Source organism: Molothrus ater, chromosome 8 (genome assembly GCF_012460135.2).
Source record: "Molothrus ater isolate BHLD 08-10-18 breed brown headed cowbird chromosome 8, BPBGC_Mater_1.1, whole genome shotgun sequence".
Classification (NCBI taxonomy): domain Eukaryota; kingdom Metazoa; phylum Chordata; class Aves; order Passeriformes; family Icteridae; genus Molothrus; species Molothrus ater.
Window position 1 is genome coordinate 19,392,895 of NC_050485.2, and position 27,348 is coordinate 19,420,242.

The 27,348-nt window shown below is 35.3% G+C and overlaps 1 protein-coding gene across 2 annotated transcripts in view; it reads left to right on the forward strand.

Annotated features, from left to right (window-relative positions):
* Nucleotides 1–26,199, forward strand: part of PCGF5 (polycomb group ring finger 5) — a 33,226-nt gene extending 7,027 nt beyond the window's left edge. The window contains exons 2-9 of one of the 2 annotated variants that reach the window (XM_036385429.2): nt 2,465–2,561; nt 6,955–7,010; nt 7,130–7,189; nt 10,349–10,497; nt 11,611–11,709; nt 12,751–12,840; nt 14,669–14,728; nt 16,852–26,199. In XM_036385429.2, the coding sequence (XP_036241322.1) occupies nt 2,465–2,561; nt 6,955–7,010; nt 7,130–7,189; nt 10,349–10,497; nt 11,611–11,709; nt 12,751–12,840; nt 14,669–14,728; nt 16,852–16,899 (659 nt within the window). In that variant the 3' untranslated portion in view covers nt 16,900–26,199. The remainder of the gene's footprint in view (nt 1–2,464; nt 2,562–6,954; nt 7,011–7,129; nt 7,190–10,348; nt 10,498–11,610; nt 11,710–12,750; nt 12,841–14,668; nt 14,729–16,851) is intronic. The other variant, XM_036385431.1, reaches the window with a different exon arrangement.
* The last annotated feature ends 1,149 nt before the right edge of the window (nt 26,200–27,348 follow it).

Consider the following 27,348-nt stretch of genomic DNA (forward strand, 5'->3'; position numbering starts at 1 on the left):
CCTTTCCATAGATTGGTTTATATTATATATATTTCTTCCAGTTACATTATTGTGGATATTAGCAAGCTTTATGTTTAGCAGTGTTTAAGTGTTTGGGAGATTTTATGGAGTCAATTATCTGACTTAAATAAGTGTGTTAGTTATTGATCCCATGGCATGGAGTTCTTCTGAATAGTAATAATTCCAGATTTCTTCTGGATGTAAATGAAAGCTATAGCTCAGATAGGCCCTGTTTATCTTTAGTTTGGAAAACAAACAAAAAACCTAGGAAGCTCAAACGTAAAATATCTTTACAAGACAACTCAATGCAGTAAGAAGAGTGTCATCTCATCACAGACTTCAAGAACTTCTCTGACATGAGTGGAGCAGAAATCCTGGGAACAAGTGAAGGGAATTAAATTCTCTTAAGAATTTCAGAAAGTTTTTCTAAAATGCAAAGAAATCCTTTCAGAAGGAGGCTAATTCTATTGCTTACAGAAAAGAAACCAATTCACTCTGGTATTGAAACAAAGCCCCTTCTCCTTTTGAAGAATTTTTGTGGTAATTCTCTGAGTCTCTGTTGCAAAAAAAAAATTCATAGAATGGTTTGGGCTGGAAGAGACCCTTAATGAGTTCTGACCCTCCTCTCATGGGCAAGGAGACCCTCCACTAGTTCAAGTTTCTCAGAGCCTCATCCAGCCTGGACATTTTCCAAACAAGAGAAGGCTAGGGGTTGTGTTTATCAATTCTGAAATTAATATTGAACAGTTGTCATTACATTTTTACAAATTTTCCCACTTTGTTTATTCTTGATCATTTTAACTCGGGCTAGAAAGACTCCATAGAGATGCTGCTGTTTATACCAGACAGAAGGCTTACCAAAAACATAAAGACTTCCTTTGTTACAGGGGTTAGCAGATGAAACTCCATTGAAAAAGATTTATCTTTAAGCTCAGTTTCTATGAAGTCAAGTTAGAAGAGGTCTAGCGTAAGCCAAACTCTTCTGTTACTTACCTCAAGGACTTTTACATGAATTTCCAGATGACAGTAATTTACGTCTGTGTTAGACTCCATGATTTCGTCATCATACTTGCTCCTCAGCCCTTTTCTCCCCCACTCTTTGAACTGATGTTTCCAACTAATGGCTTTTCTGAGACAGCCTGTGACTCTTAGCCTGGTGGTTCATTGGTATTGTCCTCACCCACACTAACCCATACAGCTTCTTCTGACAGAAGCAGTGAATTCAGATCCATATAGACACCAGGAATAGGAGCTGTCAGGTGCTGCAGCTGAAATGCTTAACTGACAGAAGAGTTATTTTACAATTCCTTGACAATCTTGGGCTGTAAAGTTAATGTCTTTAAGTTAGTGATTTAAAGCAGTTGGAAGAAACACCTACATGGAGGTTTAATATGTGTGCATTATCAGCATCAGCTGATTTTATATAACCCTTCTGAGCATTCTAAGGCAAAGACAAATACAGGCTTTGTTTGTTAAAGAAGTTCAAGATTCCTGGAGTCTTACAATTAGGACTTACCAACTTGTTTAGAGATGTTCATACTTCAAGTAATTGATGAAAAAATTTACAGTGTTTCAGCAGAAAGCATATTGCAGTCACAGCAGTCCATTTATTTTTTCTGTCCATTTACTGATGAATTTGCAGTTCTTATTTCAGTGTAGGTGCATTAATAATAAGAGAGGGTAGAGTTTATCTCCATCCAGAACGTTGTTGTGCAGTAATAATAGCAGGCATATTTGTTCTTGTCAGCTTGGCTTCCATAATTAATGACATTAAAATCTACAGTCTGTAATTGATCATTTGGAAGCAACAGTAGTGTAGCACCTTGTTTAGTTTACTTTCAGTTGATTGGTTTTTAAATTCACATTGTTGTTGGTTTGGGTTTATTGATACTTGCCGTGGTCCTGATCCTGATTTTTCATTATAAGGTTCAAATATTAAATGTTGAGTGTACATTCTGTCATTGCTTTGGAAAGCACTGTGTCAAAAAGGAAACACTTTGAACCTGTGTACAGTTTCTGTGACCGTTTTTCTTACATTAAGTATTTAAACCAGTATTTTCAGCTGCAAGCAACACCATTGAACTGATGTAAGTTACTTCAGATCAGCTGAGGTGATGGTGGAAGTTCCCCAGCACCCACCTGAGAACCTGCTCTTGAAGGTGGGACAGGCTATAGGCTTCATGTGTTGTGATGCTGGGAGAATTCTAAGTAGCAGAAATATCTCATAATTTAAAGTGCTAGTCCAGCCTGTGCTGCTGACCTTGGTGTCCCAGTGGAGCAGCACTAATGATGGTTTTGGGGAACAAGAAAGGGATAAGATACATTGTAATTATTTACTTTAAGACAATACTCTTTTATTTCTGATGTGTGAGGTAGCTCCCAGGTATCATTAGGTCATACTCGAGCAATATTATTTAGATTTTGTTTAAGTGGGTTTTTTCTTTTTATTTTCTCCTTCTCTTAGTTTGTAAGACTTGTATTGTTCAACACTTTGAAGACAGCAATGACTGTCCCAGGTGTGGCAACCAAGTGCATGAGACCAATCCACTAGAAATGTTAAGGTAAGAATCTATTGCAGAGCATTTGCTGAAATGCGAGAACAACAACAACAAAAAATCTTAATGTTTTTATCCTAAAAGGGCAAGAATTGTTTTGCTTATTTGTATAATGCATATATTAACTGTTCTAAGCCATATAGGTTGTCATTTTCTCAGCTCCCACTACAGTCTAAATTGAATTTTTCAGATATAGTAAAAGGAGGAAACATAAGGGAAAGACACAGAAATAGTGCTTCTATTGTACAAGTTAAAAAAAAATAGTATCTCTATTAAACAAATAAATGAACCAGATACCTTTTATTCTTTACATGAAATTAAATTCTAGAGGGTTTTTTTGCAATTATTTAGGGCATTCCAAACCTCATGGCAACTTTTTATTTTTAGAGCAGCATATAGAAAATGAATCATGTAAAAGGCAATGTTTTTCAAGGCATAAGTCCACCAATCTGAATTGAAATCTGCTGTAAAATTAATGAAAAGACACTCATGAAAATGAGTTTTTACATTAAAAAGACCCTTTTTTGAGTTTTTAATTATGTATTAACACACCTTTTTAAAAAAAATTATTAAATTCTGGATTCACTTTTAGTGGTGTTATGTTGAAACAAAGATGATAGACATCCAATAAGATAGAAAAATTTGCAAATGTCATCATAACTGGAAGAACTTCATGTTTTCTTGGACTGATGAAGGCCCTCTGTGCCCTCACTCCCAGCACTACCTCCACCCCATCCCCCAGTATTATTGTTTTGTAATATTGTTGTGAATTTAGAAGAACTTATTCTTACATTAATGTAGAAATATAAATTTCATGTGGAATTTACTAGGCTTGGTATAATTTTCTGATGTCATTTGTTTTGTTACAATTTGTCATATATTGCTTTGATTTTTGCTGATCCATGTGTGCACAACCATTCCCAGTTATGTACCAAGGGCATAACTGAAAGAGATTCAATTCAGCAACTGTAAAGGGTGTTATTGGCCTAAGACTTTGTCATCTGAATATTTTTGGAAGGGTGGGGCTGAGCAGGTTCATGTAGATTATTTTTCTGATTTCCTGTCAGTTTCTGAGGTGCTGTGTGAGTCATAACAGAATATGCTGTAGGCTAATAATAAGCTGAAAACAGAAGCATTTAGAAATATTTCTTTTATTCTCCTAAGACCACTTCATAGGAGATGAAAAATGCATTTTCTGAAACATAAAATAGATGTTTAGTAAACAAATATTGTCCTTTGAGCAGGAAGTTATAGATGGGTGAGGAAAGTTGAGAGCACAAGCCAGAAATGTGGGAAGAGCTATTTTCTCTGCAATTATTTCCTGAAATTCCTTTTAGAGTCATTTGGTCTCTTTGCCAAGAAACTGCATATAGTTAGTAGTTTCCTGGTTGTGTTTTATGAACCAGCTTTAAACATTTGCTAAACTAATAATCAGAAGAGCACATGAGCCATGCAATGGAATTATCTTTCCTGGATGCTGCCTGCATAACTTAATACAAGAGTTACACTCTGACCATGGAGATCAGCTCCATCATTGCTAAAGAATGCAGTCATTTTCTGAGAAATTGTGTTGAACAACACTTAGGAGTTTTAACTAAGATCTCTCAGATAAGCTTTATAAACTTCTTCTAAACTCAGTTCTGAGTAACTTCATAACTATGTGGGCTTTTTATATGTATCTCTTAGTTGGCAGCACGTAGGGTCTCTTGTAACTACAAGACTAAGTCTGAAATTCAACATTGAGCTCTAAAATGAAAATGTAGGAAAAGTGTTAAATTTTAAGAATTCCTTTTACTAATTTAGCAGAATTCTGCATCATCAGTACTCAATAGGGTCATTGTTGATAATGCCATGAGGGCAGACTTCTTTTTTCTCTTGCTGGCATGCAGGTTTTCCTGAGCAATAGTCTTAGTTTGGTTCACATTTGCTGGTAATTATCAGAGAGTGTTGATCTTGTGACTCATTCGGTATTATAGAAGAGGTGAAAAAAGGAGCTATACTAAGCTGGCAGAAATGCTTGGTTCTTCTTTTTATATGCTCTGGTTTGGAGACTTGGAAGATGGTTGGAAGATGTGGGAATGGAAAGAGGTATCTCTGAAATATCAATGTTCTTTTTTTAGGAAGTATCATAGTAAATGACTGAGACCACCTTTTTCAAGTAGTTTCATTTTGGAATGAGTTTGATGTGAGACACAAAAATACAAATCTTTATGTCAGAGTGCTTACATGTGTGGATTATGGGAACACTGAAAGATGCATCTGAAATTGAGAATCTTGTAATAATTTCATGTTTCCCTGCATTTAAAGATCAGATTGGACTTTTTTTCCCTGCTCCCTGTCAGAGTATTGATTAGTATTTATCCTCTGTAAAGAAAGAAGTTTTTTTTTGTTTAGTTTTTGGAAAAAAATTAGGTATTGACTAGAGTGGGAAACCACTTCTTGCTTCTAGCATTGTAAATTTGCAAAGTATACTGGATTTTTTTTGCTATCTTAGCATTGCCAGTGACTTTTGTTTTGAGCCATTGAAAGTAAATTAGAATGTGCTAAATGGGAATTTTCAAAAATAAATGAAAGAAAACCAGCATGTATTATACCATCCTCAAGAACAGAGGGATTTTTAATTAAGGTAGTAGTGTTCTCTTTTGAAGTCCTTATTTCATTTCATTTCTTTTAATGAGTAAATTATGAAGGTTGGAGCTTTCTTACAGTGTGAAAAATGAATCCCATTTCTAAGGCATGCTCCAAAGTTCCCAGTGCTCTGCTGTGGGAACCTCCCAGCAAGCAGCACCATGTAGTTCCCTCAGATACTGTCAGAGAAGGCTGCAAGTTACACCACCTGGGAAGGTAGACCTACCTTGTCATCTATCAGAAATCAGCACTCAGACATCCTACAATTTTAATTTCCTTCTTATCTGTGAGAAAGTGCTCTCTCTTTTTTATGGGAGGGATGTTTCACTTGCTGAATTTTTGTTGTTGTTGTCCCCTTAAGAAGAAGCAATTAAAAATGGGTTGTGGTTGTAGCTGAAACGTGAATATTTCTATGGTATGACTGAATCTACTGATGGATGCCACAGGGATCTAATCTCAGAACCTGATGGTTGGGTAATGGGTCTAATTGTAAAGTACAAGTACAAATTCTGTAAGGAGAACCTTGAATACTCATGTATTTATTTTAAGATTGTTGCTATCAATTTATATTGATTGTAGGCATTCCTCAACAATAAAAACACTCATTCTTACTCCTGCTTTGCAACTGTTGGTGAACAAATGACAGAACGGCTAGGTTTTTTTAACAGGTCTATAGTGTATTATTAATATCATGTACACACATGTATTTGCAAATATATATATATAAAGAAATATATTGTTATTGAGATGAAAAAATAAGGCAATTTAAACTATGCCAGATTCTGACTGAACGTCAAGATACTTAATTGCTCTGAATTATTTAGTGTTTTATTTTGTCATGAGTTTTTGTTTAGGCTGTGGGCAATGGGACTTTACTTTCTGTAGACAAGATAGAACATAAAGGGCAAAGGAGAGGAAGAAAAAGGAAACAGAATGAACCAGAGGAAACTGAAGGATAAGAGACCAGGAGAGGAAGTAGAACTAGAAAGCAGATGATAAACTAAATGGATAGATTTGGTTAAATTCAGAGAAAAGGAAAGAAAAGGATTTTAGCTTCAGCAACAAGAGTGACTGCAGTGTGTACACTGGAAGGGACTGTAATAGCTAGTTTTGGCACTAATATCAGGGTATCAAAGGACATGCCTGTGCTGTGTATTCTCTTCTGGTGTACAACACATGGCAGATTTAAATAGTTCAAATTAACTGTGCTGGGTACTGAGAACTATCAAGTCAGAGCAGCATGGATGCACTGTTGGCTTCTTTATCCTGCCAAGACTGTTTTGTCTGTGGTGTGGTAAGTAGAAAATAGTCTATTCAGTTTTTATAACAGGCTTATTACCAAAGCACTTCAACACTTAGTATGATAATGGAGTTTATCATTTTCATCCTTACTACTTATGAGCTGGACCTTAAAATTGGATACTACTTTTCCAGTCTGTTCCTTCTAGTAGCACTATTGTTTGTATGTAATACAAATTCAGAAATAAAAATTTTAGAGTATAATGTTTTTATCTTTTGCTTCCTTCTCATCTTTAAATGTTAAAAAAGTAATTCCTTCATTATTTCTATGATAAATCCATTTAGGAGATGGCTGAGATAAGCTTTAATGCATGTTGTCTTAAACTAAAATTAGTTGACTTTGACGGGATAGGATTCATTATTTACCAGAAAAATGCAACTCGTTATTCAAAAGCTTTTGTTATTTAAACACTAAAAATACTCAAAATGCTAGTATCCATTTAATGTGAAATGTATTTTTTCCCTCTGAAAGGCTGGATAACACCTTAGAGGAAATTATATTTAAGTTGGTGCCTGGACTTCGAGAACGTAAGTTTCTCATTTGGTTTTGGGAACTGTTTGGGTTGGTGGGGGGAACATGGCTCTTTGTAATTATATACCTGGTATTGATTTAAAAATTCACATGACTGTTCTTTGATGTTAACTAGAGGAACTGCAGCGAGAGATTGAATTTTGGAAGAAAAACAAACCTCAAGAAAATGGACAAGGTGATGATTTTTCCCTTTCAACTGTGTGTTAAGTAACACTGTTTATCAAGACCAGTTTCTTCACTGACACAAGTACATTTTGTTTTTCCTGAATTCAAAGATACTACAGAAACTCGTAGTGAATCTGTGCAGATATATGGGCCTTCACATACTACTGCTTATCTATCAACCAGTTGGTTAATAACAAACTGTAGCTGTTTTACCATTATTTCATTTGCATTATCCTAGGCTCTCACTCGCAACACTCTCACAATTGTCCAGCTGAATTCTTAATTTTCTTAATAGAGCAAGACAGGATTTTTTACAGAGTTTTTACAAATTACTTTCGGTTACCAAATTTCACCATCTGTTAAGTAGGAGGTTGTCAAGAATTAGTTATGACAAGCAGTAAAACAGATTTCCACACATGCCAAATAATTGTTTTCTATAGATCCCACAATGCTTTTTTGGTTGGGCTTTTTGGTTTGTTTTTTTGCTTTGTTTTGTTTCATTTTTTGTAGTTGATCCATGAACTTTGAAACTCAGTACTGAGGTGCTAAGCGAGGACTAGATCTAGCTGGTTTTATGCCTCTTTAATTTGACATCAAGTTTTTAATACTATAGCCTATTTGATTTGATTTTAAAGAACTTTTGAAAGACTCTGCTAAGTTAAAAAATAGCTATTTTCAGTAAAGGGTAACTGTCAAGTAAACATCTTATATTCTTCTGCACTCATTTCTTTATAATATCTTCTTTTCAACTTCTTTTCGTAACATTTAATTTTTTTCTCACAAGTTTTGTTGACTGGGATTAGGCATCCATTGTGAGGGACAATGTTATTTTCTCTATTATATAAATAAATTGTGAACTGCAGAACAGTTTAGATGAAATTATATTAGTTTACTACAGTATACTATGTAGTGTATACCTGTTCAGTTTTAAAAAATACTCAGAAAATAATTTTTGTGAGATAGAGACATTTCTTGACTGTTTAGAAAATTAACTTCTGCTATATACATAGAAAGAATCAACAGATAATTTGCAAATTTGTATAATGTGACTTACTTTTGACCAACTTACTCTTCTGGTTCTTACCTTCCTCTACTAATTTAATGATAAACTCAATAGAGATGAGTTAGTAAGTGTAGTGAGAGCTTGGATTGTTTTTGTGAATGAGAGGAAGGCTCTAACTCACAGATTATACTTCTGAGTAGCTACAGATGTATCCAGCTCCGTTAGAGACTGTAGCCTGGGGCTATGGAACTTTGTCTCTGCAAAGTATTTGAAAGTCATGACGACTCATTGATACAAATTATGAGCACTTAAACTATTTTCTGCCACAAACAAGCGTTTAGAATCTTGCCTGGGAAGAAATTATTTGCTGAGGATAATTTCATTTAGAAGTGACTGTTTCAGTTGTCAATACCATGCCCTGCAGTCAGATTGTCCCTGTAGTTTAAGAGTCTGTCAGTTATGTCCTGTGCCACAGGTTGCAGCACAGTTCCTAACCTAAGCATCTAAGAGCTGTTAAAAAATCCCAGACTTAAAATTTTCACGTATCAGAAGGAAAAAAACCCAAACAATAAAGCATATCTCAGCCATTGGTGACACCTCTAGGAGAGTGGTTGCCAGAAAGAATTGATGAATGATGAAATACTGTGGTACAGAGAGAAAATATTCAGTGGTACTGTCCAGCCTGAAGTGAACAAATGCTTGTGGCAGGTAGACTGCACCTGCTCAATTGATAAAGTTTGCTTCCTGGACTTTCAGAAAAAAAGAAAAAAAATCTGCAGTTTGATACTGTAAATTCTGCTCATGGAAGATGATACGAATAAAATGTGTATATAATACACATTCAACTAAATGTGTCATTAGCTAATAGGGATTTGGGGATAAATCTTGCATAATTAGTGAAAGCTTAAAAATTCTAAGAGAGAAAAGTAATGAATATAGCTTAAAACTCATCTTGAATATGGAAATTGAACAAAGGCAACTAATTACTCTGTCAAGAAACTTGGTCATGGCTTGGTGTTTATTAAAGTTTACATTCCATTTTCTCATCTGAACTCTTCTAAATTCCTTTAGAATCTGGTAAGTGTAGGAAAGTAGCAGAACTTGATCTGAAAGGTTTTTTAAAAAACATGAAAGCAGCTTTTTCAAGTTAATTGTGATAATGTTTTATTCCAATAGAGAGCAGCCTTTTTTTTAAATCAAAATAAGTAAGTTGGGGATACAGAAAAAAAGCTAAATGTGTACAATAAGATTATTATATACTGTACACTAAATCTGTAAACCTTACTCCATTTTATGGTTATTATTTACATGCATTGCAGCCTTATCTAAATGTACTTGCCAGTCTTAGCATTTGAGTGCTCAACTTTGCTAAACCTTTCTAAACCATACAAGATGGTACTTTTCCAAAGAGTTACAATTTTAACCAGGAACCGATAGAACATGTTAACAGCAGAGTGAAAGGGGATAACATTTTCTATGCGATTATGTAGTTTGTATAAGCTCTGCTAAAAAATACACAGACCTTTCCTCTTTTCTTATATTTTTTCTTTTTAAAAGGGAGTAAGTAAATATATGGCTATTTAGTTGTAAAATCCTTCTGGAGAGACACCTGGAGTTCTTATAGTGACCTATTTAGATCTGGTCAAAAGTGGATGAAGTCTAAGGTTTAGTTTGCCTTGTGGTTGCATTATAGGGACTTGTCTTCACTGGATTATTGTGACAGTTAATATGAATTGATTGGCTGTGTTACTTCAATATATAAGTGTTGGGATTAGTCATTCTATTGTTTATTTAAAAACATTATTTTTGTCACTGAACTGCCACACTATACAGTAGGTTTACATGTCTGAGTGATTGTGATGCATGCAGAGTTGCAGGGTTTTAATTATTGAACATATCAGAAGTAGACAGCCATACCCAATATAGGCCATCAACTAATTATTTTCTGTTCCATAGAAATCTGTTGTTTCCATATTGCATTCAAATTTCAGCAGTGAAAATTTGTTTCCAGAGACCTTTAAGTTGATCAGTTTAAGAATGCACTGAGTTAAAACTGTGTGAAGTTAATGAGAAGAAAAATTATGGCTCATAAAATTACCTTATTTCCTTATATATATAGTTCTTAATTACTTTATACTAAAATAATACGATCTTCATATTTTACAGATGAAAGTCCAAAAGCTGATAAACCCAAAGTAGATGAGGAGTGTGATGAAAATGAAGAAGACAAAGACTATCACAGGAGTGACCCACAGATTGCAATCTGCCTTGACTGTTTACGCAACAATGGGCAGTCAGGAGATAATGTTGTCAAAGTGAGTAGCAAACAAGCTGTGCTGTACTTATTGATGACAGAATAGCATCTTACAGGAACCAAATCATTTTAAAAGCATTAAAAACAAACCTGACTGTAGTCACCTGTTCCCACTTCACGCTTTTTTAGTCCTTTCCTTTGAGGCATTTCAGTGCATCTTTGGAATTTTATGAAAAATACAGTTCTATACAGAAAGCCATCTGTGACAGTGGAATTTTTGTTTGTGTGTGGATTGTAGTTTTGTAGTCTACAGCCTTTATGGTATATAACTGCACTACACAACAGATTACAGCACACCACAGAGGTATTTATAAAGCTAGCTGAAGGTGAGCTGCCTCATACCTTGAGGATTGCTGTTTTAACATGCCAGAATGAACCTGCTTACCAAATATGTGGTGCCCTGAATGACTGGGATCCAGATCTTCTGAGCTGTAAACCTGATTCTGACCCCGATGTGTTGTCTGTGGCCTTGGGGAGATCACTTCAGTCTGCAAAATGTGTGGAGTAATACCTGCCAATTGCTGTTTTAAGAATTAGGGATGTTTGGTTTCTATTCCTGAAGGGGATTACCTAGCATACATAGTCTAGAAGAAAGTCTTTAGAAATCACCTTCGATTTTAACAATGTTTTATTAAATTACAAATAGAAGAATAAAAGGAAAAATATATTTAAGAACTTTTCTAATAAAAATACTTGTATTTTCTAAGTGTTATGTTACATGTATAACTTTGGAGGTTCTTAACACTTCTAAGAAATGCAACATTTCTTTGACCCCCAGTGCTACTAACACAAACACACTGATTATTTGAGTTCTTCTGGGAGTTTTGATGGGTTTGGTGGTAGCTGGCTTTGGTTTTTTTCTTTCCTCCCTTCTGTATCTTTTAGAAATATCTTAAGAGCCAGAGATGGGTCAAATGAAGTTGTTTGTCATCTTTTAAATTTTGAAGACAAGTGAACAAAAATGAACCTATGGTGTCATTATGAATTAGAAGAGAATTGGTTACTGGTTGAAAAGATTATCAGTTACAGGTGCTCCTGCACTAAAGATTGCTTACATGTTTTTTAAATTTTTAATTTCTAACGTGTTTTTTCTGATTTGTTGCTGTTGCTTTAGGGCTTAATGAAGAAATTTATCCGCTGTTCTACTCGAGTGACCGTGGGAACTATCAAAAAGTTTCTCAGCTTAAAATTAAAACTTCCAAGTTCCTATGAGGTACATTTGAAAGAAGGATGTTTTTATTTTTATTTCCCTGCAACATAATATATTTCTGTGAAATTCAATCATGCTTGAACCTACTTTCCCTCTTTCCAGGGATGCTGGAATTTAGACTGAAGCACAGACTATTTCTTCAGCCTGTTCTTGTACAGGAGCCAAAGGCTCCATGCAGGGCAGGCTGTCTTTAGCACCAGCAGCAGCCTCCCAGCTTTGGTCAGGGGTAGGGCTGAGTTAGGTTTGGTGCACAGGTTATAACTAAGCACAGGATTTTGTCACCATGTCATGACAGGCTGATCAGCCTTTTTGGTGTCATTTGCTTTTTAATCTGTCTGGTACCTTAATGGCTTGTGTTACAAAGAATCTGCTTACTTCAAAATTTTGTGGTTTTCTTTTTTTTTGTCTGAAACACAGAAAATATTATAGGTCTAATAATGAAAATACTGTCAAACATTTGCAGTGGCAGGCAGCAGTAAGATGCTATAATACAGTTTAAAGTAGACATTTTTCACACTGAGATCATTGGTTTTCTCTGTCTTTTGCTTTCAGTTAAGGAATGTCTGTGTACTTTGAAGTGCATTTTCCTTGTAATTTCTTAGTTATTTTTAAACTAATTTTTTTAAGTTTCTTTACAATCTATTTTTTAAATGAAAATTTCTGTACTTCTGGTTTATATCTTTTGGGTTTGAAAGAGTACTGGCAGAGCAAGGTGGCCTTCAAAATATGCACAAGACTTTCTCTTCAAATGGATAATGTGTAGTGTAGGTAAATATAGGGAATGTTTGTCTACTGGTGATTTCATACCTCGGTAGCAGACTTCCTTCTGTCCACACTTCTAATAAAAACACAAAAGTGAATACCAGGGTACAAAATAACATTGTCAGCATGCTGTATTCATCCAGCTTTGATATACATGTCTGATGGAATCGTTGTATAATGGTAGGAGTGGAAGGATTAACTCTGGAGATTCACTTAGCAATTCCTTTAGACATTAAATTTCTACCTCCCTTTGTCTTACTGTTTGTTCTGTTGTATTTTAAGCTGGATGTACTATGCAACGGAGAAATCATGGGGAAGGATCACACTATGGAATTCATCTATATGACAAGATGGAGACTAAGAGGAGAAAACGTAAATGCTGTTACATTATTGATAAATGATGTTTGGGTATATTTATTATAGATACTATACATGCTTTCACATCTTAGGCCCAAATATAATCTATGATCCTTCAAAAAACCCCTATTGAAAAATGCCTTCTGCATGTTTTCTGAATTTCTTATGTAAAACCCTATGGGTGACCCTTCAGCACATATATTGTGTAGATTCTGAAACTTCAAAATAGCAGAAGTATGATGTGTACATGCAAGTTCTGCTCAGAGTTTTAAGTCAAATAACTGAAAACCCAAGCCCTTGTTCTTTTTCATCAAATTTGCTTTTGGTGACCTTTTGAGTTAGAATAGTTGGGGAATCTGCATCCAACAGTTCTTCAGTAAGAACCTGTTTTATTCAGTCAATAAACTGAAAGTGACACTGAAAAAATTACTAGTGAAATCTAATTGTTTTATTACTGTTTCTGTTAATACTACCTCTGTTCTTTTTGGATATGCTGTAGAATAACGTTCAGATAACAGCCAGATGGGTTTTCCTTGCTGCATGTGTATATTTTAGAATTGCAGTATTTAACTTTTTAAAAGACTTTTTTTTCAGAAATGATACTCAGTTTGGTTTAGTATTACCTTCTATATTTTTTTTATTAGAAGTCATATCCCCTTCTCTTTCTTTTATGCATTTGTTCATGTGTGCCTGTTGATTGGTCTTCACTCTTTATTGCTTTGTAGTACATGCAAGTTTGTCTATCATTACTAGTTGAGGCTAAATTGGAGTGCAGCTAAGGTTAAGCATTTAACATACCTTAATGTACTGATCTGAAGAAAATTCCAAACTTCTTCTATTCTTTTCTTGTTTTAAGCTTCCTAGTGCTTAGAATAATAAGTGCTGGGACACGGACAGAAAACACAGAGGATTAGCACATTGTAAAGTTAACAATTCAGAAGTCTCCTAAAGTTTTACCTTAGTCTGAAGCTGGAGAGGGAAGGATAGATTTTGATAGGAATTAGGGAGATCATTGTATATAGGCAAGTATTCGATAAATTTGAAAGTAATATTGCACTGAAATTTGGTGGTTGCTGAAACCCCCAAGAGAGCTTTAACTAGAGTTTTTTCCAATACTGCCTTGAAACCAGTGGATGTCTGGTTTGCCATGTTGTATTTTTGTTAGCATGGTCTGTCCTATTAGGAAGTGTTGAGACGACAATTTCAGTGATAATGGAATTTTTTCATGGCATTTCATCCTGCAGCCCTTGCCTACTGCATGAAATTGGAGGCAACAGTAACTGTGATCTTGCTAAAAAAAATTTGCACTAAAAATTTTCAAAAATCTCAGAACTATAGTTTTTAACATTTAGTGAATGCAAGAGTTCACAACTCCTGGTTAAGTTTGTAAGGGTGTTTATATACATACAGCATAGCCAGGTATGTGTGTTCATCTTCTCTTTCATGTAGCTTTAAATCACTCCCCTGAAGTCAAAGATGATTAACACCTCTAAAAAATTTAATTGTGCTGGTAATAAATCCAGTAATATCTAGACTTCTATGATTTTGTTCTCCTCAATGAAGTTGCAATGGTAATTAATTAACAATATCCTTCTGAATGAAGATCAAGTGAATCCATTATCTTCATCTCTGAGCTTTTACTGCATAGCTGTGGACCTTACATGAGATAGACAAGAAAAGGGAAAAATATCCATTTATTCACTAAACAATTCTTTCCTGTTTTAAAATGAGTAAATTGATTGTAACCTTTACATTTAAATTTTTTTTAAAATCAATAAATGGTAAATGTGTATGTCCAGCTGTGGATGCCTCTTATCTGATCAGAAAATCATCTCCTCCGCAGTTTCGGTGTCAGAACTGCTCATCTTCGCAAGTCTGCTCACAGGATGGCACTTTCTATCAGGTAAGAGGCACTCACGACTGTACATACTACAGTCACTAAGGTCCTGTCAGCACTCCATTGTAATTCAGCTTGGGGAGCTTTTAGAATTCCTCACTACCAAGTGCTAAAACTCTGTGAGCAAGGTCTGAGCATTTTCATTCCTGCAGCACAAACTTTATTCACAGGATTTAGGAGTTTGTCTTCTGTGCCATAGGCCAGTTTTTGTTTGTGATTTTTTTGAAAGATACCATTCTATAGGTTGATATCCCTATCAGCCTCAAAGGATTATCTACCTCTTGCTATCTCATTACTCTAACTAAGCAGTATTGGGCAGTCACTGGCAAGGGATCAAAAATTAAGAGTGTGAATTAAGGGACTACACTGGTTTCATCTCTTTGTGGGAATTCATATGTCCTTTTTGATGGAGTAAAAAAATGTTAGATTTTTCTAAACTCCTTTTCATATTTTTAAAATTAGAAACCGAATAATCTCTAGAAGCAAAACCTCCAGAACCTGCAAACTGAAGCTGATTTCTAAATTTCAGTGACCAATCTGGTTCCTTGAAAGAGTATTTCAGTTTCCTCATTGAGAATTTTGATTTGAACTTATTTCTAAAAGTTACTTTGCAACTTTGGAATACTATTTTTGTCTTGAGGAAAAATTAGAGCTAGTGGTAGAGGGTCACTCCCCACCAGTGATGGAAGTGAACTACTGCACTCATGCCTCCTTCAATAATTAGAATTGTCCCAGCATAGTGCATTTGATTTGTACAGTTTTGTGACTTTGTTTGTTAAAACACTGAGCCTCACTGGTTTACTTGGCAATTTCAGTGTGGTGATTGCTCTGTCTCTGCCTGTGTGCACTTCCAATTAGATCTGCACACTTTTAGAGACAATTTATATACTCAAAGTCAAAATGTGAAACAGCATTTAAATGAAATGGTATTCATGTCCTGTGCAAAGAAAAAATGAATCAGAGACCAAGTGATTTATGATACCACAGATACATTTTTGTTAATTGCACCATGCAGACTACATGTGGTGCTTCCTGTCTTCTCTCCTAAATACTCCTGGTACTGTTAATACCTCTGGGTTTACCTTGTGATTTCTCTGAACTCCAGTTTGTAAATCCCCTGCAAGCATTATCACATTTAGCTCTGGTGATATTTTACTATCATGGCATGGAAAGTTTATTAACCCTGTAGGTCTCTGGGGCTATATCTTTATTTCTTCATCTCTGTTGCATTTGAAGAATGAAGCAAAATGTTTCTGGTTTTAATGATAGCTTCTGTAATAATTCTTTGTATTTCCAAATTTGGAATTTAGAAAAACTTATATTAGCTTTGCCTCTGTTGTATGGTGGGGAGGTATTTAAGGCCATACAGCTGCTGAGACAATGAGATTTGCCAGGGTTTTATGCTATAGAAAATATCCAGTATGCTAATGAAGTTAAGAGGAAAACTTGAGACAAATGAAATGCTGACAGACTGAAAAGTAAGAGGTTTGAGCAGCAAGTGCCCAGATATTCTACAGCCCTTTTGGGAAACCCATCCATTCTTCCCTATCATTCCACAAGTTCCATCCAATTTAGGGACTCAAGAAGCTGATTTGCTTTTTTTTTTGTTTGGTTTGTTGGGTTTTTTCAGTAGGAATCAATAAAAACTTATCACTAGATCTGAGGTTAAGGAGTTTGGATCTGGGGAGAAGGTCATGTCTCAGAAAACCAGCTGACAGCAATTTGACCTTTTTTTATAGTTTAGCTATGGAACCTCTGTATATAAATTTCCAAGTACATCACCTGTAAATTTACTTTGGTTTAGAAAGTATAAAATGTCAAGATTGCTTTTTATCAAACACAGCAACACAGAAAACAGACTTGTTTGAGCACTCCCAAGTATAAATATAATAAAACATACATATTGAAATACATAAAAGCAGATACAGAAACTGTATATCAGTGACAAATAGCTAATAGATTTGAAGTACAGGGATGGATTTAACATCGTCATATACATCTGCCTTAGAGATAAGATTTGGCTATTCTTAAGGTAGTCTTTAAATGCATTTTCTTTGTATTGTTTATGAATCATGTCTTCATGCTTTCTTGTCTGTTTTTGTTGTTGTTTTTCCCTTGCTTGTTTTCAGTCTTACCCTATGGTACTTCAGTATCGACCTAGAATTGACTTCGGTTAGACCAAAGGGCCAGATCCCACTGAGATGAATCCTGCACTATTTGTTTACCCATCGACAGATTGCACAATGAATGGATGTGCCTGGATTGGGGGCTCACAGCCAGAATTTCAGCATGCAAATAAGGACATTGTCTTTCTTAAAATTGTCAGTTGCATCTCTGTTGTTTCTATTAGAGCAAGCCAAGTGCCATTCTGCTACTGAAATGTGCATAAGATATTTGTGTATCTTAAGAGTGTGCTGCAAATCATAGCCAAAATCATGAAGTGTACAGTCAAGACTCAAAACCTATGGAATATTTTTGCTTGCGTGTTAGAAAATTTTTCTGGTCCTACTATTGATTACACTAGCAAAATGGCAGAGTGCTCATTCATGTGGTGTTGCAGTTTCACACACTTACTACTTTACTGAATATTGTTGTTTAAATCATAGAGTACTGTAAAAATAACTAAGGATTATACCTTGACAATATTTTGTATAGAAAATATATTTAGAAAAGTGGTGATTAGGCCACTACCTTTTCCTTGATAAGGTTCTCATGGGTCCAGGTATAGCTCACTCATGAGTGTGCAACAGTCCTTTTGCAGTGAATGAATATTAATTACACTGAACAAGAGATGTAGAACATGGTAATTCAAAATAGTGATTTTAAGTCTTAAAATTGCTAATATTGCTTGAAAGCATTGTAGCCTTTGTGATTGCACTTTCCATGGTTTCCCTGAAGTTTGGAATTTGGGATACTAGCTATTTTTGGAAAAAATGGCTTCTGGTCAGATTACATTTCTTCTAATAAAGCCTCCATAAAATGAAGGTAAAATAATACAAATGTCTATGGAACAACTAAGTTCCTCTACAAAATTATGACCAAGGCAAAATTTTTCATAATTATTACTTTTCATACTAAATATTTCTTTTTAAGATTGAATAGAGGTCTATAATATACTAAGATAAAAAAATATAGCTTTAATTACATACTGTATCTCTTGTGACTATCTGGAGTTTAGAATTCATTACAGAAATTTTCATTAGTTAAAGTCACATCATAAAACTATTTCCATAAAATTAGAGGTAATGCAATACTGAAGATTAGCAGTCTGACCAAAATAATTCTTCAGGTCATCTTTTTTTCCTAAGACCTGGTTGTGCTGGATAAAAAGTGATTGTTGCCTTAGGTATTACAAGCATATTGGTTCTAGTATGGGATGTTCCTTGGGGTTTTTGGTAATGTTGCAGGGAGCATAGCAATGTGTATGTTTTCTGTCTTCTGTTGTCTTTGCTTAAAAGTCAGTTGAGTTTTTCTGATCAGATTCTCTGGAGATAACTTATAGTTCAGTCATGTTGTGTAATTTCTACTTAGTACATGCCTGCTAGTGTTGTAGATAGCTATTTACTTTCTTTATGCCTTTTGCATACAGCAAAAAGGAACCAAATCAATTTTTCACAAGCTACTGTAGAGTGAACTGATCATTCTTAGATAGACAAAGTGAAAAATCTTTCTTGGGATCAAATACAAAAGATAGATGTAAGGCTGTAATTCCTTTGTAAGTTTATGTTCATGTACAGTAGTATGTTCTGTAGGAGAAATAAGCAGGTTGTGGATTAGGTCTGGCCCCTTTAATGTTGTTTAGCATTTTAACATTGGTGACTCGAGGAATCCCATGAAGTTGGGTTGAATCCTACCACTGCACTCCAAAGCCCATGTGACATGCAGAAATCAAGATGCTGTCAATAGCAGTCTGTTAAGGAACCCTGCCATTACAGGTCAAGGTTGCACATATTGTGGAATGCCAGTGGAACTGGGGAAGGAAAATGTCTAGGAAGAAGCTGCTGCCCCTTTCTGCAGTGTGCTGGCCAGCACAGGCACTGCTTTGCCCAGAAACAGGCAGGGGGGACGTGCTGGCTGCAGGGAGCAGACATCCTACTGCCCACCCAGCCTGTGATGCACTACTTGACAGAAAGATGCTCCTTGTAAGGAGGGCCCTTCTCTGAGAGTCTCTAGGGAAAAATAGGTTCTACTTGTATATAGAAGTCCACCTCATGGAGCAGCTTGGAAGAGCAGAGCATGCTTTCTAGTTGAAAATCATTCTTCTCTTTAGTATATACAGTTGTTTTGTACAGTAGGAATAGGATATTATTTGTAAATATTTACATGCACATACCAATTACACCTTACAATTTTTATATATTTCATGTGTTTTTATACCAGAATTTTCACTGTAAATTTGCTTGACATAAAACACCTGTTTCAGTTTATCCCAAAACTAATGCTAGGATGCTTAAGCATAATTTCTGCTTGGCTCACAGCACAATTTTTTTCTCAACAATTACGTTTGCTGTTTTGAAAAACTTTGAACAGACTTGTTTTAAAAAGACAGGGACATACAAGTTTTAATCCATCCACCTAACAGGACCCTTGGAATAGCACTATTTTGCCTTGGCGGTGGAATGGCAACTAATAGCTTTTTTGATTGTTTGATAACTTCCTGTATTCATAATTCAGAGAATCATGAATTTTCTCAATCAGAGATGGACGTTGGTTTTGATTCCTGGTATTTTCTTGATGCAAGTTAAAGCCAGATTACAGAGGCAAATCTTCATTTTAAGCATGGAAGATACTGACAGATCTGAACCGACGTTCCCAGCTGCGAATGGTGGCATTAAATGCATGAACTAACCACCTACACTTTCTGCATTTCTGGTTTGATGGCATGGTGCCTGAGTGCTGCTATAGTTTAATCATTTCTGTAAAAGTAAAGTGCCAGTGAAATACATATCTTAACTGGGCAGCTTGTGCAACACAGGCACTGCCTTCTTTACAGGAAATTTTCACTCATATAGTACATATGTGCCATGTCTCTACAGATACACAGATTTAATTCATTTGTGCCAATTAAGAGTGTCTGAGCACCATAGGAATATGAGAATGCATGTGCAGATTCCTGTGTGCCAAAGATGGGGTAAAGTGAAATGAGTACCTAGGCATTCCCTTCAGACTGCACCATATGCCATGCTAGAACTGATGCCTGAATAAAGTCACACTTCCTGAGCATTTCCATGACAAGGTGTCACCACTGCATCCTTGTAAAACATAGGAATATAAAATAAGTGTTGCTGCCACTGTGTTTCTATGACTTTTCCATATTAGCAGTATCTAACTGCAGAGGGACCTAAAAAAGTCCACACTACTACCTAACTTTGCTGTCCCTTATTTAGCACATTTGGTGCTGCTTGGATTTTTTTCCCTAGAAGTGAAAAGCTCATTAATGAAAATTATAAACAACTTTTTTTTGAGCATAGCTGGTTGCTGCATTTACCAAGTAACAAGCCATCAGCTAGAATTTAGAAACAAGATCCTGTAATATCTCAAACAATAGGGAATTAGATGATTAATCAAGAAATGTATCTTCCATGATGCATTGCTACACTCCTGGTAGCTAAGGGCCTAGTCCTGGGAAGGAATTTTTTCATTAAATACCAAACAAGATTGCTACAATAACTGAAGTGACTCATCGCTGTAGTGGGTATTGTTCACGTGAAAGCTTTGGGGATTTGGGTCCTGGGAGTCTGCACTGCAAGAAGTACATTGTGCATACTCAGCTAGCTTGCAGTTATGCAAAAAAAGTTACACAAGTATTATCTTGACTTTATTATTTATTGAAAATGTTACACAAAGTGAAGTGCCTGATTACTAATACAGAATACCTTTTAAGCCCATTATTTTCATTTGACAGGGTAGTATTTGCTTCTGAATTTTATCTATGGTCTTAATATTTTCAGCAAGAATATATCATAAGCATACTGTATTGAGAAGCTTTCATGGGAAAAAAGGATAAAAAGAAATGTGTTCTTTTAGATAGTTTAATTTAAAACCAGCCTATCTCAGTAGAAATTATATTAAAATAAGTACTTTTATGTTGAAAATATTCCATTTTCTGCATGAGGAACCCTTTAATTCTGGATCTTGGTCTTTTTGTCTCCATAGGTTTCAGCAGCTTGACTTGACTTTTCTGCTCTTATCACAAACAGTTCTAGTGTATCTGCAGGAGAGAAGAGACTGATCCCATCCCATTCCATTTAGATATAAGCTAGGCTCTTCCTGCAGACAAAATAATGGTCCAGAGTTCCATCTCATCTCTCCCATGAATAACTGGTGTACATGACTTAGTAAGAGTAGTAAACAATTTTTTCTTCTCTGCTGTTAAAAAAAAATAGGCCATGGCTTAGTCCTTTAATTGAACCAATCACTGAGTTGTATTGTTTGTTGGTTTTTCACTTTTTCATATAACTGCACACAAGAGGTATTTATTCACTCCCCAGAAAAAAATGATTCTTGATTCACTGATCAAACTCATTTTTGTTCTGGAAAAGTGCAAAGGCAATGAAGACTTACATCCTTATCTAAGAGTTTGGTCCAGTTACTTCACTTAGTCTGGCAGATTGAAAGCATCTCTTAGCTTCCTACAAAAATGCATATATCATGCTGCATATTCCCTTCTCATTTTACTTCAGGCTCTGTTGACTTACTATTTTTCTTGGTTAAAATGTCTAAACAGGCACCCTCTCTCCAGTAATTAATTCTAGGTTCTTAGACATCTTTTGGCCGTTCCCATACTGCATCCCATTTCCTACCCAAAAGTCAAAACATTAAGGATTATAAAGGTGAAATTGCACATGAGGTGTCAGCTCACAGGTTTCATTTATCAGGCAGCTCTCATGGATTTCAGCAAAGTTTTCACAGCTCTGCATTTCCAATCCTTCACAGTCAATTTGAGCAAGGTCATGCTTCTATACAGGTTTCAGCTAAAAACACTTCTTTGAGGAGGGATTGTAGCCTACTGGAGTGTGTTCCAGGATGAGTTCCAAAACATGAGGGGATTGATTCACCTGAAGGAAATGTGAAAACTTCCAACTGCACATTTTCCTCTAATTTTGTCACATAGGGGTTGTCTGACCTTCAGACCTCAGCTGAAACATCCCCTGCAGGAATGTCCTTCAAAAGATGATCTTGCAATATTTAATTTAATTCTTTTTTTCATAAGGAGATGTACCTATTGATCTTTTCTACCTTCTGTCTGCGCTGTCTGTAGGTCAGATTAAAACCGTAGGTTCCAGAATAGGAAATTATTTAATTAATGAATTCCTAACAGATCCTTCCATCCAAGGTATGTGCCATAAATCTTTTGCATTTGAGTAGCTTTTTTAACTTAGGTCTCTGTGGTTCTGGAGTGGGGCAGTGAAGCAGAGGAACTCTGTACATGGGTAGAAGTGTCCAGGCTATCTTTTGTATTTGCAGAAGGAGACAAAGTTTGGTAAGCTCAGGATGGAGGAGAAATTCTGGAATGAGAGATGTCTGTGGAGCAGTAGATTTTGCTATTACATTAATTTTAACCAAAGATAGGCATTGGTTTGACTTTGCTTGCTTTTCTGAACCATTAGGTCCTCTTCTTTGAAGTAACTTCTATATGTATTTTTAAGACATGCTTCTAACATGGCTGACAGTTGACAGGATGAGGTGAACAGAAGTAGTTACTGTGCATTTTCCTTTTTCCTTATGACAGTCAGTGTAAAGCAAAGAGTTGAGAGAAGGTTACTCTACAATATACAAAATATCTGCACAGTAAAACTGTTTTGCTGCTAGTTAACATACTGAGGGTTGTCTTACAAATGAAGTTGCAATGAAGATGGTTATTGTCAAAGTGCAAGGCACATATTTTATAATGGTATTCTACTCTTAAAATTCAGTTTTGTATTATATTGAGTACGGTAGATATTGTTCCTGTTGTCTCCTGAATTTTGTTGTGATAAAATGAAACATGCTCCATTTTTACTGAAAAAATATCACATACTTATTGATTTAAAATTAGTCTTTGTTGTCAGATACTTAGTTTGTTCTTAAAAGCTAGGGTTTTTTAAAAATAAACTATTTTTATGGATAATCTGATTGCCTGATAGTTTTAAGGGATCTATTAATACCAAAGGTAATGCCACCCAGAAATGAACTTGGAATATGACATTGACACTTTCCTGGAGTGCCTAAATGGTCAAGAGGTTCCTGGAGTTAATCAAGCAGAACTGAACCAGTGGTAGTTGTCAGTGTCACCAAGCTGAAGGGTTAGGCACACCTAGCAGTTTCCAAACCAAATTAGAAATGAAAGAAACAACAGGAATAGCATTGAGGTTTAGTCAACAGACATAGAGTAGCTCTGAGTCCCAGCTGATGTTCCTGAGGAAAAGCACAAAGGCTTGCATTTACTGATGTGTCTGCTATACCTGGCCTGTGAACTAACAAAAAACTCAGTGTGCTGTCAATCCTGTAAACCTTCCAAAGCACAAAATAGTCACCAAGCTACTTTTGGGGTTTCTAGTTGTAGTTCAGTGATATTTTGGAGGGTGGAAAGGACAGATTTGGAGGATAATGAGAAGATATTAAGTATGTTTTACAGATTTTTATAGCTATTTTTTTAGCAAATGGCATTGCTGTCCTTGATGTGAGACCATTGATTAGTAAGAAGTGATTATTTTACTTGTGAAGTATAAAACAGAGAGAATAAAAAAATCCAAATTATCTTGATTTCCCTTTCCAGGATAGTGGCTAACTAAACTGGAAAGTAATAGGTCAATATAATTATTTAGCTGGCTGAAAGATTTCATTCTAATACTTACTGATCATATTTTTTTCTCAAATAGAAGCTTCTTAGCACAAACATGAAGCAATGCATCATTTTTTCCCTTATTGCAGACTTAACTATTGAAAGGAAAGTATTTTGCATTTTTTCTAAATTAATGCAAAGCCTGAATTGTTGGATGTTCCAGGCTACTGAATAGATGATATAGAGTTACTCTCAATGGATTTTTTGGGGGTGGGGGCCTAAGTGTCCTTATATAAGCTGTGATCCAAGTTAAAAGAAAGGAGCCTACGGTGAGCAGTAATAATGTTCTAATGCTTCCTTGCATTTGATCAGTAGTTACCAGTTTGTAATAAAGCAGCCCTCACAGTACTTAGGAGCTCATAGAACATATTGTGATCTTACGTTGCTAATTTGTTTTAAAATATGAAATGTTTTAAGCTTTTTGTCAAAAGTGATAACATCCTATTACAAATAAACCTTTTTGTGGTTGTAAAATTTAGCTTATAAATCATTCAAATTGAAGTGAAAAAAAAACACAGGTCATTGTTAATGACAGTCTATCCTACTCTTATGAATATATGTATTTTTGTAAAGGAAAAGCACTTGTAGATATTTAATCAGTCCAATATCTATCTATGTTAATGTTTTGGAAAAAAAGAAGAAAACAAAATGCTGCTTAGAGAATCACTTACATATTTTTTATTTTTTGTGCTCAAATGCAATTTCTGTTGATTTATGGAATGTTTATTCTGTGTGAAGCTCTGTAGTTAGTACAGCTGGGCTAAATGCATTTCTCACCTTAATCAGTTGTATCTGACTATGATAATACATTGTGTCCAATCAGAAAGCAATTGCAAAACACAGGCTTGTGGTGCTGTTTTTCATCTTTGATATTAGCTTCATCCTGCCTTATAACTTTTCTACTTCATAATAAGTATAAAAAATGCTAATCATTTTTTGTGCTGCATGTGTTTCAATGGACATTTCAGGGTATATCTGGTTGTTTAGTTGAATCTTACTATGTTACTAACATTTTTAATAAGATGACAGAATTTTACATACAGTATTTAATAAAGAGTCCCCTGGTGAAAAAGTGTGCAAGATTAGTCAAGTTTAATACTTACCTTCCTTCCAAGGAAACTGCTGCTGGGTACATGCATGGAATGTGAGGGCATCACTAAAGATTCTGAGAATTTGGGCTAATACTATTTTTTTAAATTCAGAATAATTCACTTCTGGTAATATTTTGCAGCTATTTGAAACCTCACTTTCAACTGTGTTTTGATTCATCATAATGCATTAACACAGTTTCAGGGAAGAAAAAATACAGTAAAGAATTCTATTAAAGTATAGTAAAGAGTGGCAACAATATTTGTTTGTGTACATATTAGTGTACAATCCAAAATCTCTTTACTTATTTCAGTGGGATTCTACAGGGATCTACTTCATGGGTCTGATGCTCAGTTAAGTTCTCCAGCTTAACCTCAGTGGAGTGACTTTCTATACTTATCCTTGTAGCTGAGACTTGAAATGAGCCAGGCTTCCCACTTCCTCACTTGATTTCCTTTCATGGGTGACTAATATTGCTTAAATTTACTCTTATTATATTAACCTTCTCATGAGTAAGTTTTGCAGTAATGAGTGTGTACACTAGCCGTAGAATTCATTGGTAGGAACTCAACTGAGTAAATACTTGTGTCCTTGACAAACTGGGGGGGAGTTTGACTCAGATTATAAACATTTGAAATGGCATTCTCTCATTTATGTTCATGCTTTGCAAAGATCTGCAGTTGGTCAGGATTTGATATGTTTTATTACATCAACATTGCCCATTTTTATAATTTTTGTTAAGAGCTAATTTCTATAGTAATTCATTAGGGTTAACATCTCAGGGTCCACAAAGTAGCAGTTTAAAATCCATTTGATCTGAGTGCAATACCAGTACTGCCAGCTTGTATCTTTTGAAGAACCAAATGTGTTGTGTTTTGAAGTACTTTCAAAAAGCACTGTAAATTTCACCCAGTTCTACCAAAGCAATGTGAGGAGTTTTTTAATCTGGAATCTGAGTGTGGCCCTAGAAAAAGTGAGACACTTATAACTGAGTCAGCACTAGTGATCAATTTTCCATTTAGGGACAGGAAGTGCTGGTACTTGGGGTTTTTTGGCAAAACCTCGTGGTCGTGCCTCTTGATGTAGAGTGAAGCCTGTTCAAATCTGCATCAACATTTGTAAGCAAGATTTATTTTGAAACAACAGCTCATGCAAAGCCTGTGAGTGGGCCTCTAGAACTTGTGTATAAATGTTTCAGATATGTAATGATATTTCTAACAGTGAACTACCTGTATGGCTCAGTACTGGTGATGTTAAATTGCGTGTTCCATGCTAATGTCAAGAGGGTTTACAGCACCTTTATAATGGTTGATAACAAATGACAATTTGGCCTGACCTGTATGCTGCAAGATGCCTCTAGCCCAGTTGGATTAATTTTATGAAAAATCTAGATGAGCAAGAAGTATAACTAATCTGCTTACTAGCACTGAATTGCTCCTTTCTCAAAGCAATAAATATATTCATGTTGTAACATCTGTTGTGCAGCCTACAATACGAGTTGTTTTGTTGCATTGTTTCTATATAATTTATTTTGTGCAATAAAAAAATCTCTGGTTTTATCTGACTTCTTTCTCATTTGTAATAATATTTGAATTAAAACATTTGCTAGCTTTATCTCTTAATCATGCAAGCATACTGTCAACTCACAGAAGTGTGAGTAGAAAACAGAATGCACTGATATTATTCATTATAGAAAAAACAGAAGGTTTTTTCATGACCTGATTTTACTCTAGTTAATGTCATAGAGTGCTGCCATTCATTTTCACAGGTGTGGAGTTCTGCCTAATATTAAAGTTGTCTGGAATTGGGACCCATTTGTAAAATATAACCAGGTGGGTTACAGTGTAACTGTGTGTTTGAGGCTTTTTTTATAAAAGGAAAAAAAAATGCCATTCATACAGATTCTGCAACTTTTTTTAACCTAATTTCACTGCTTTTTGTTCTCTCCCTTTTTGATGTTTTTCTGAGTTAATATGGTTTCAGTAGTATTTATTATTCTATGCACTTAGCTTTATTATGTCGTTGAGTTGTTTTAACTCTAAGGTAGTGTAAAATAAACGTGCATGCAAATTGGAAGATAGAGGATATCCTTACAGGTGAGCCCTTGGTGTGAAGTAGCATTATTCACACTATATACAGAATTACTGCAAAGAAAAACAATGGAGGGAGCCCTGTTATTCAAGGGAACTTGTACCTTTTGTCTGCAATACCACCTCTCAGTTGTGAGATGTGGCTCAGATTTGGAAAAAATAGAAAGGATTGCTGATTGAAGTGATGTGATCTGAGACAAAGTACATTCTGTATCTTCTTGTAAAATTCTTCTACTTGTTAGCAAGAAAAAAACAATTGCTTGTGAGCACAAAACGTGAAATGCAGCACATTGCAATACATGCATATGATTGAATAGGATTTGTTAATTGCAATTGGCTGTTAACAGGCTGAGAGCAGCTGTGGTACCACTGGCTGCTCTGTACCCTGTGCAGATGAAGCAGTGCAGCCTCAGTGACTTTCTTTGGACCTTTCTCACATGGGACCTCACATTTGACCTCCAGATTTGTCAAAGGTCATAAATTAATACTTTCCCTTCTTCTAAAAATGTTCCTGAGATTTAAGGTCACTCAGTGAAAAAAAACCCCAAACTTTACATAATGCTTCTATAAAATGTCATTACATTATTTATTAAAGAGAAATTGAATTGTATATAAGTGCAAAA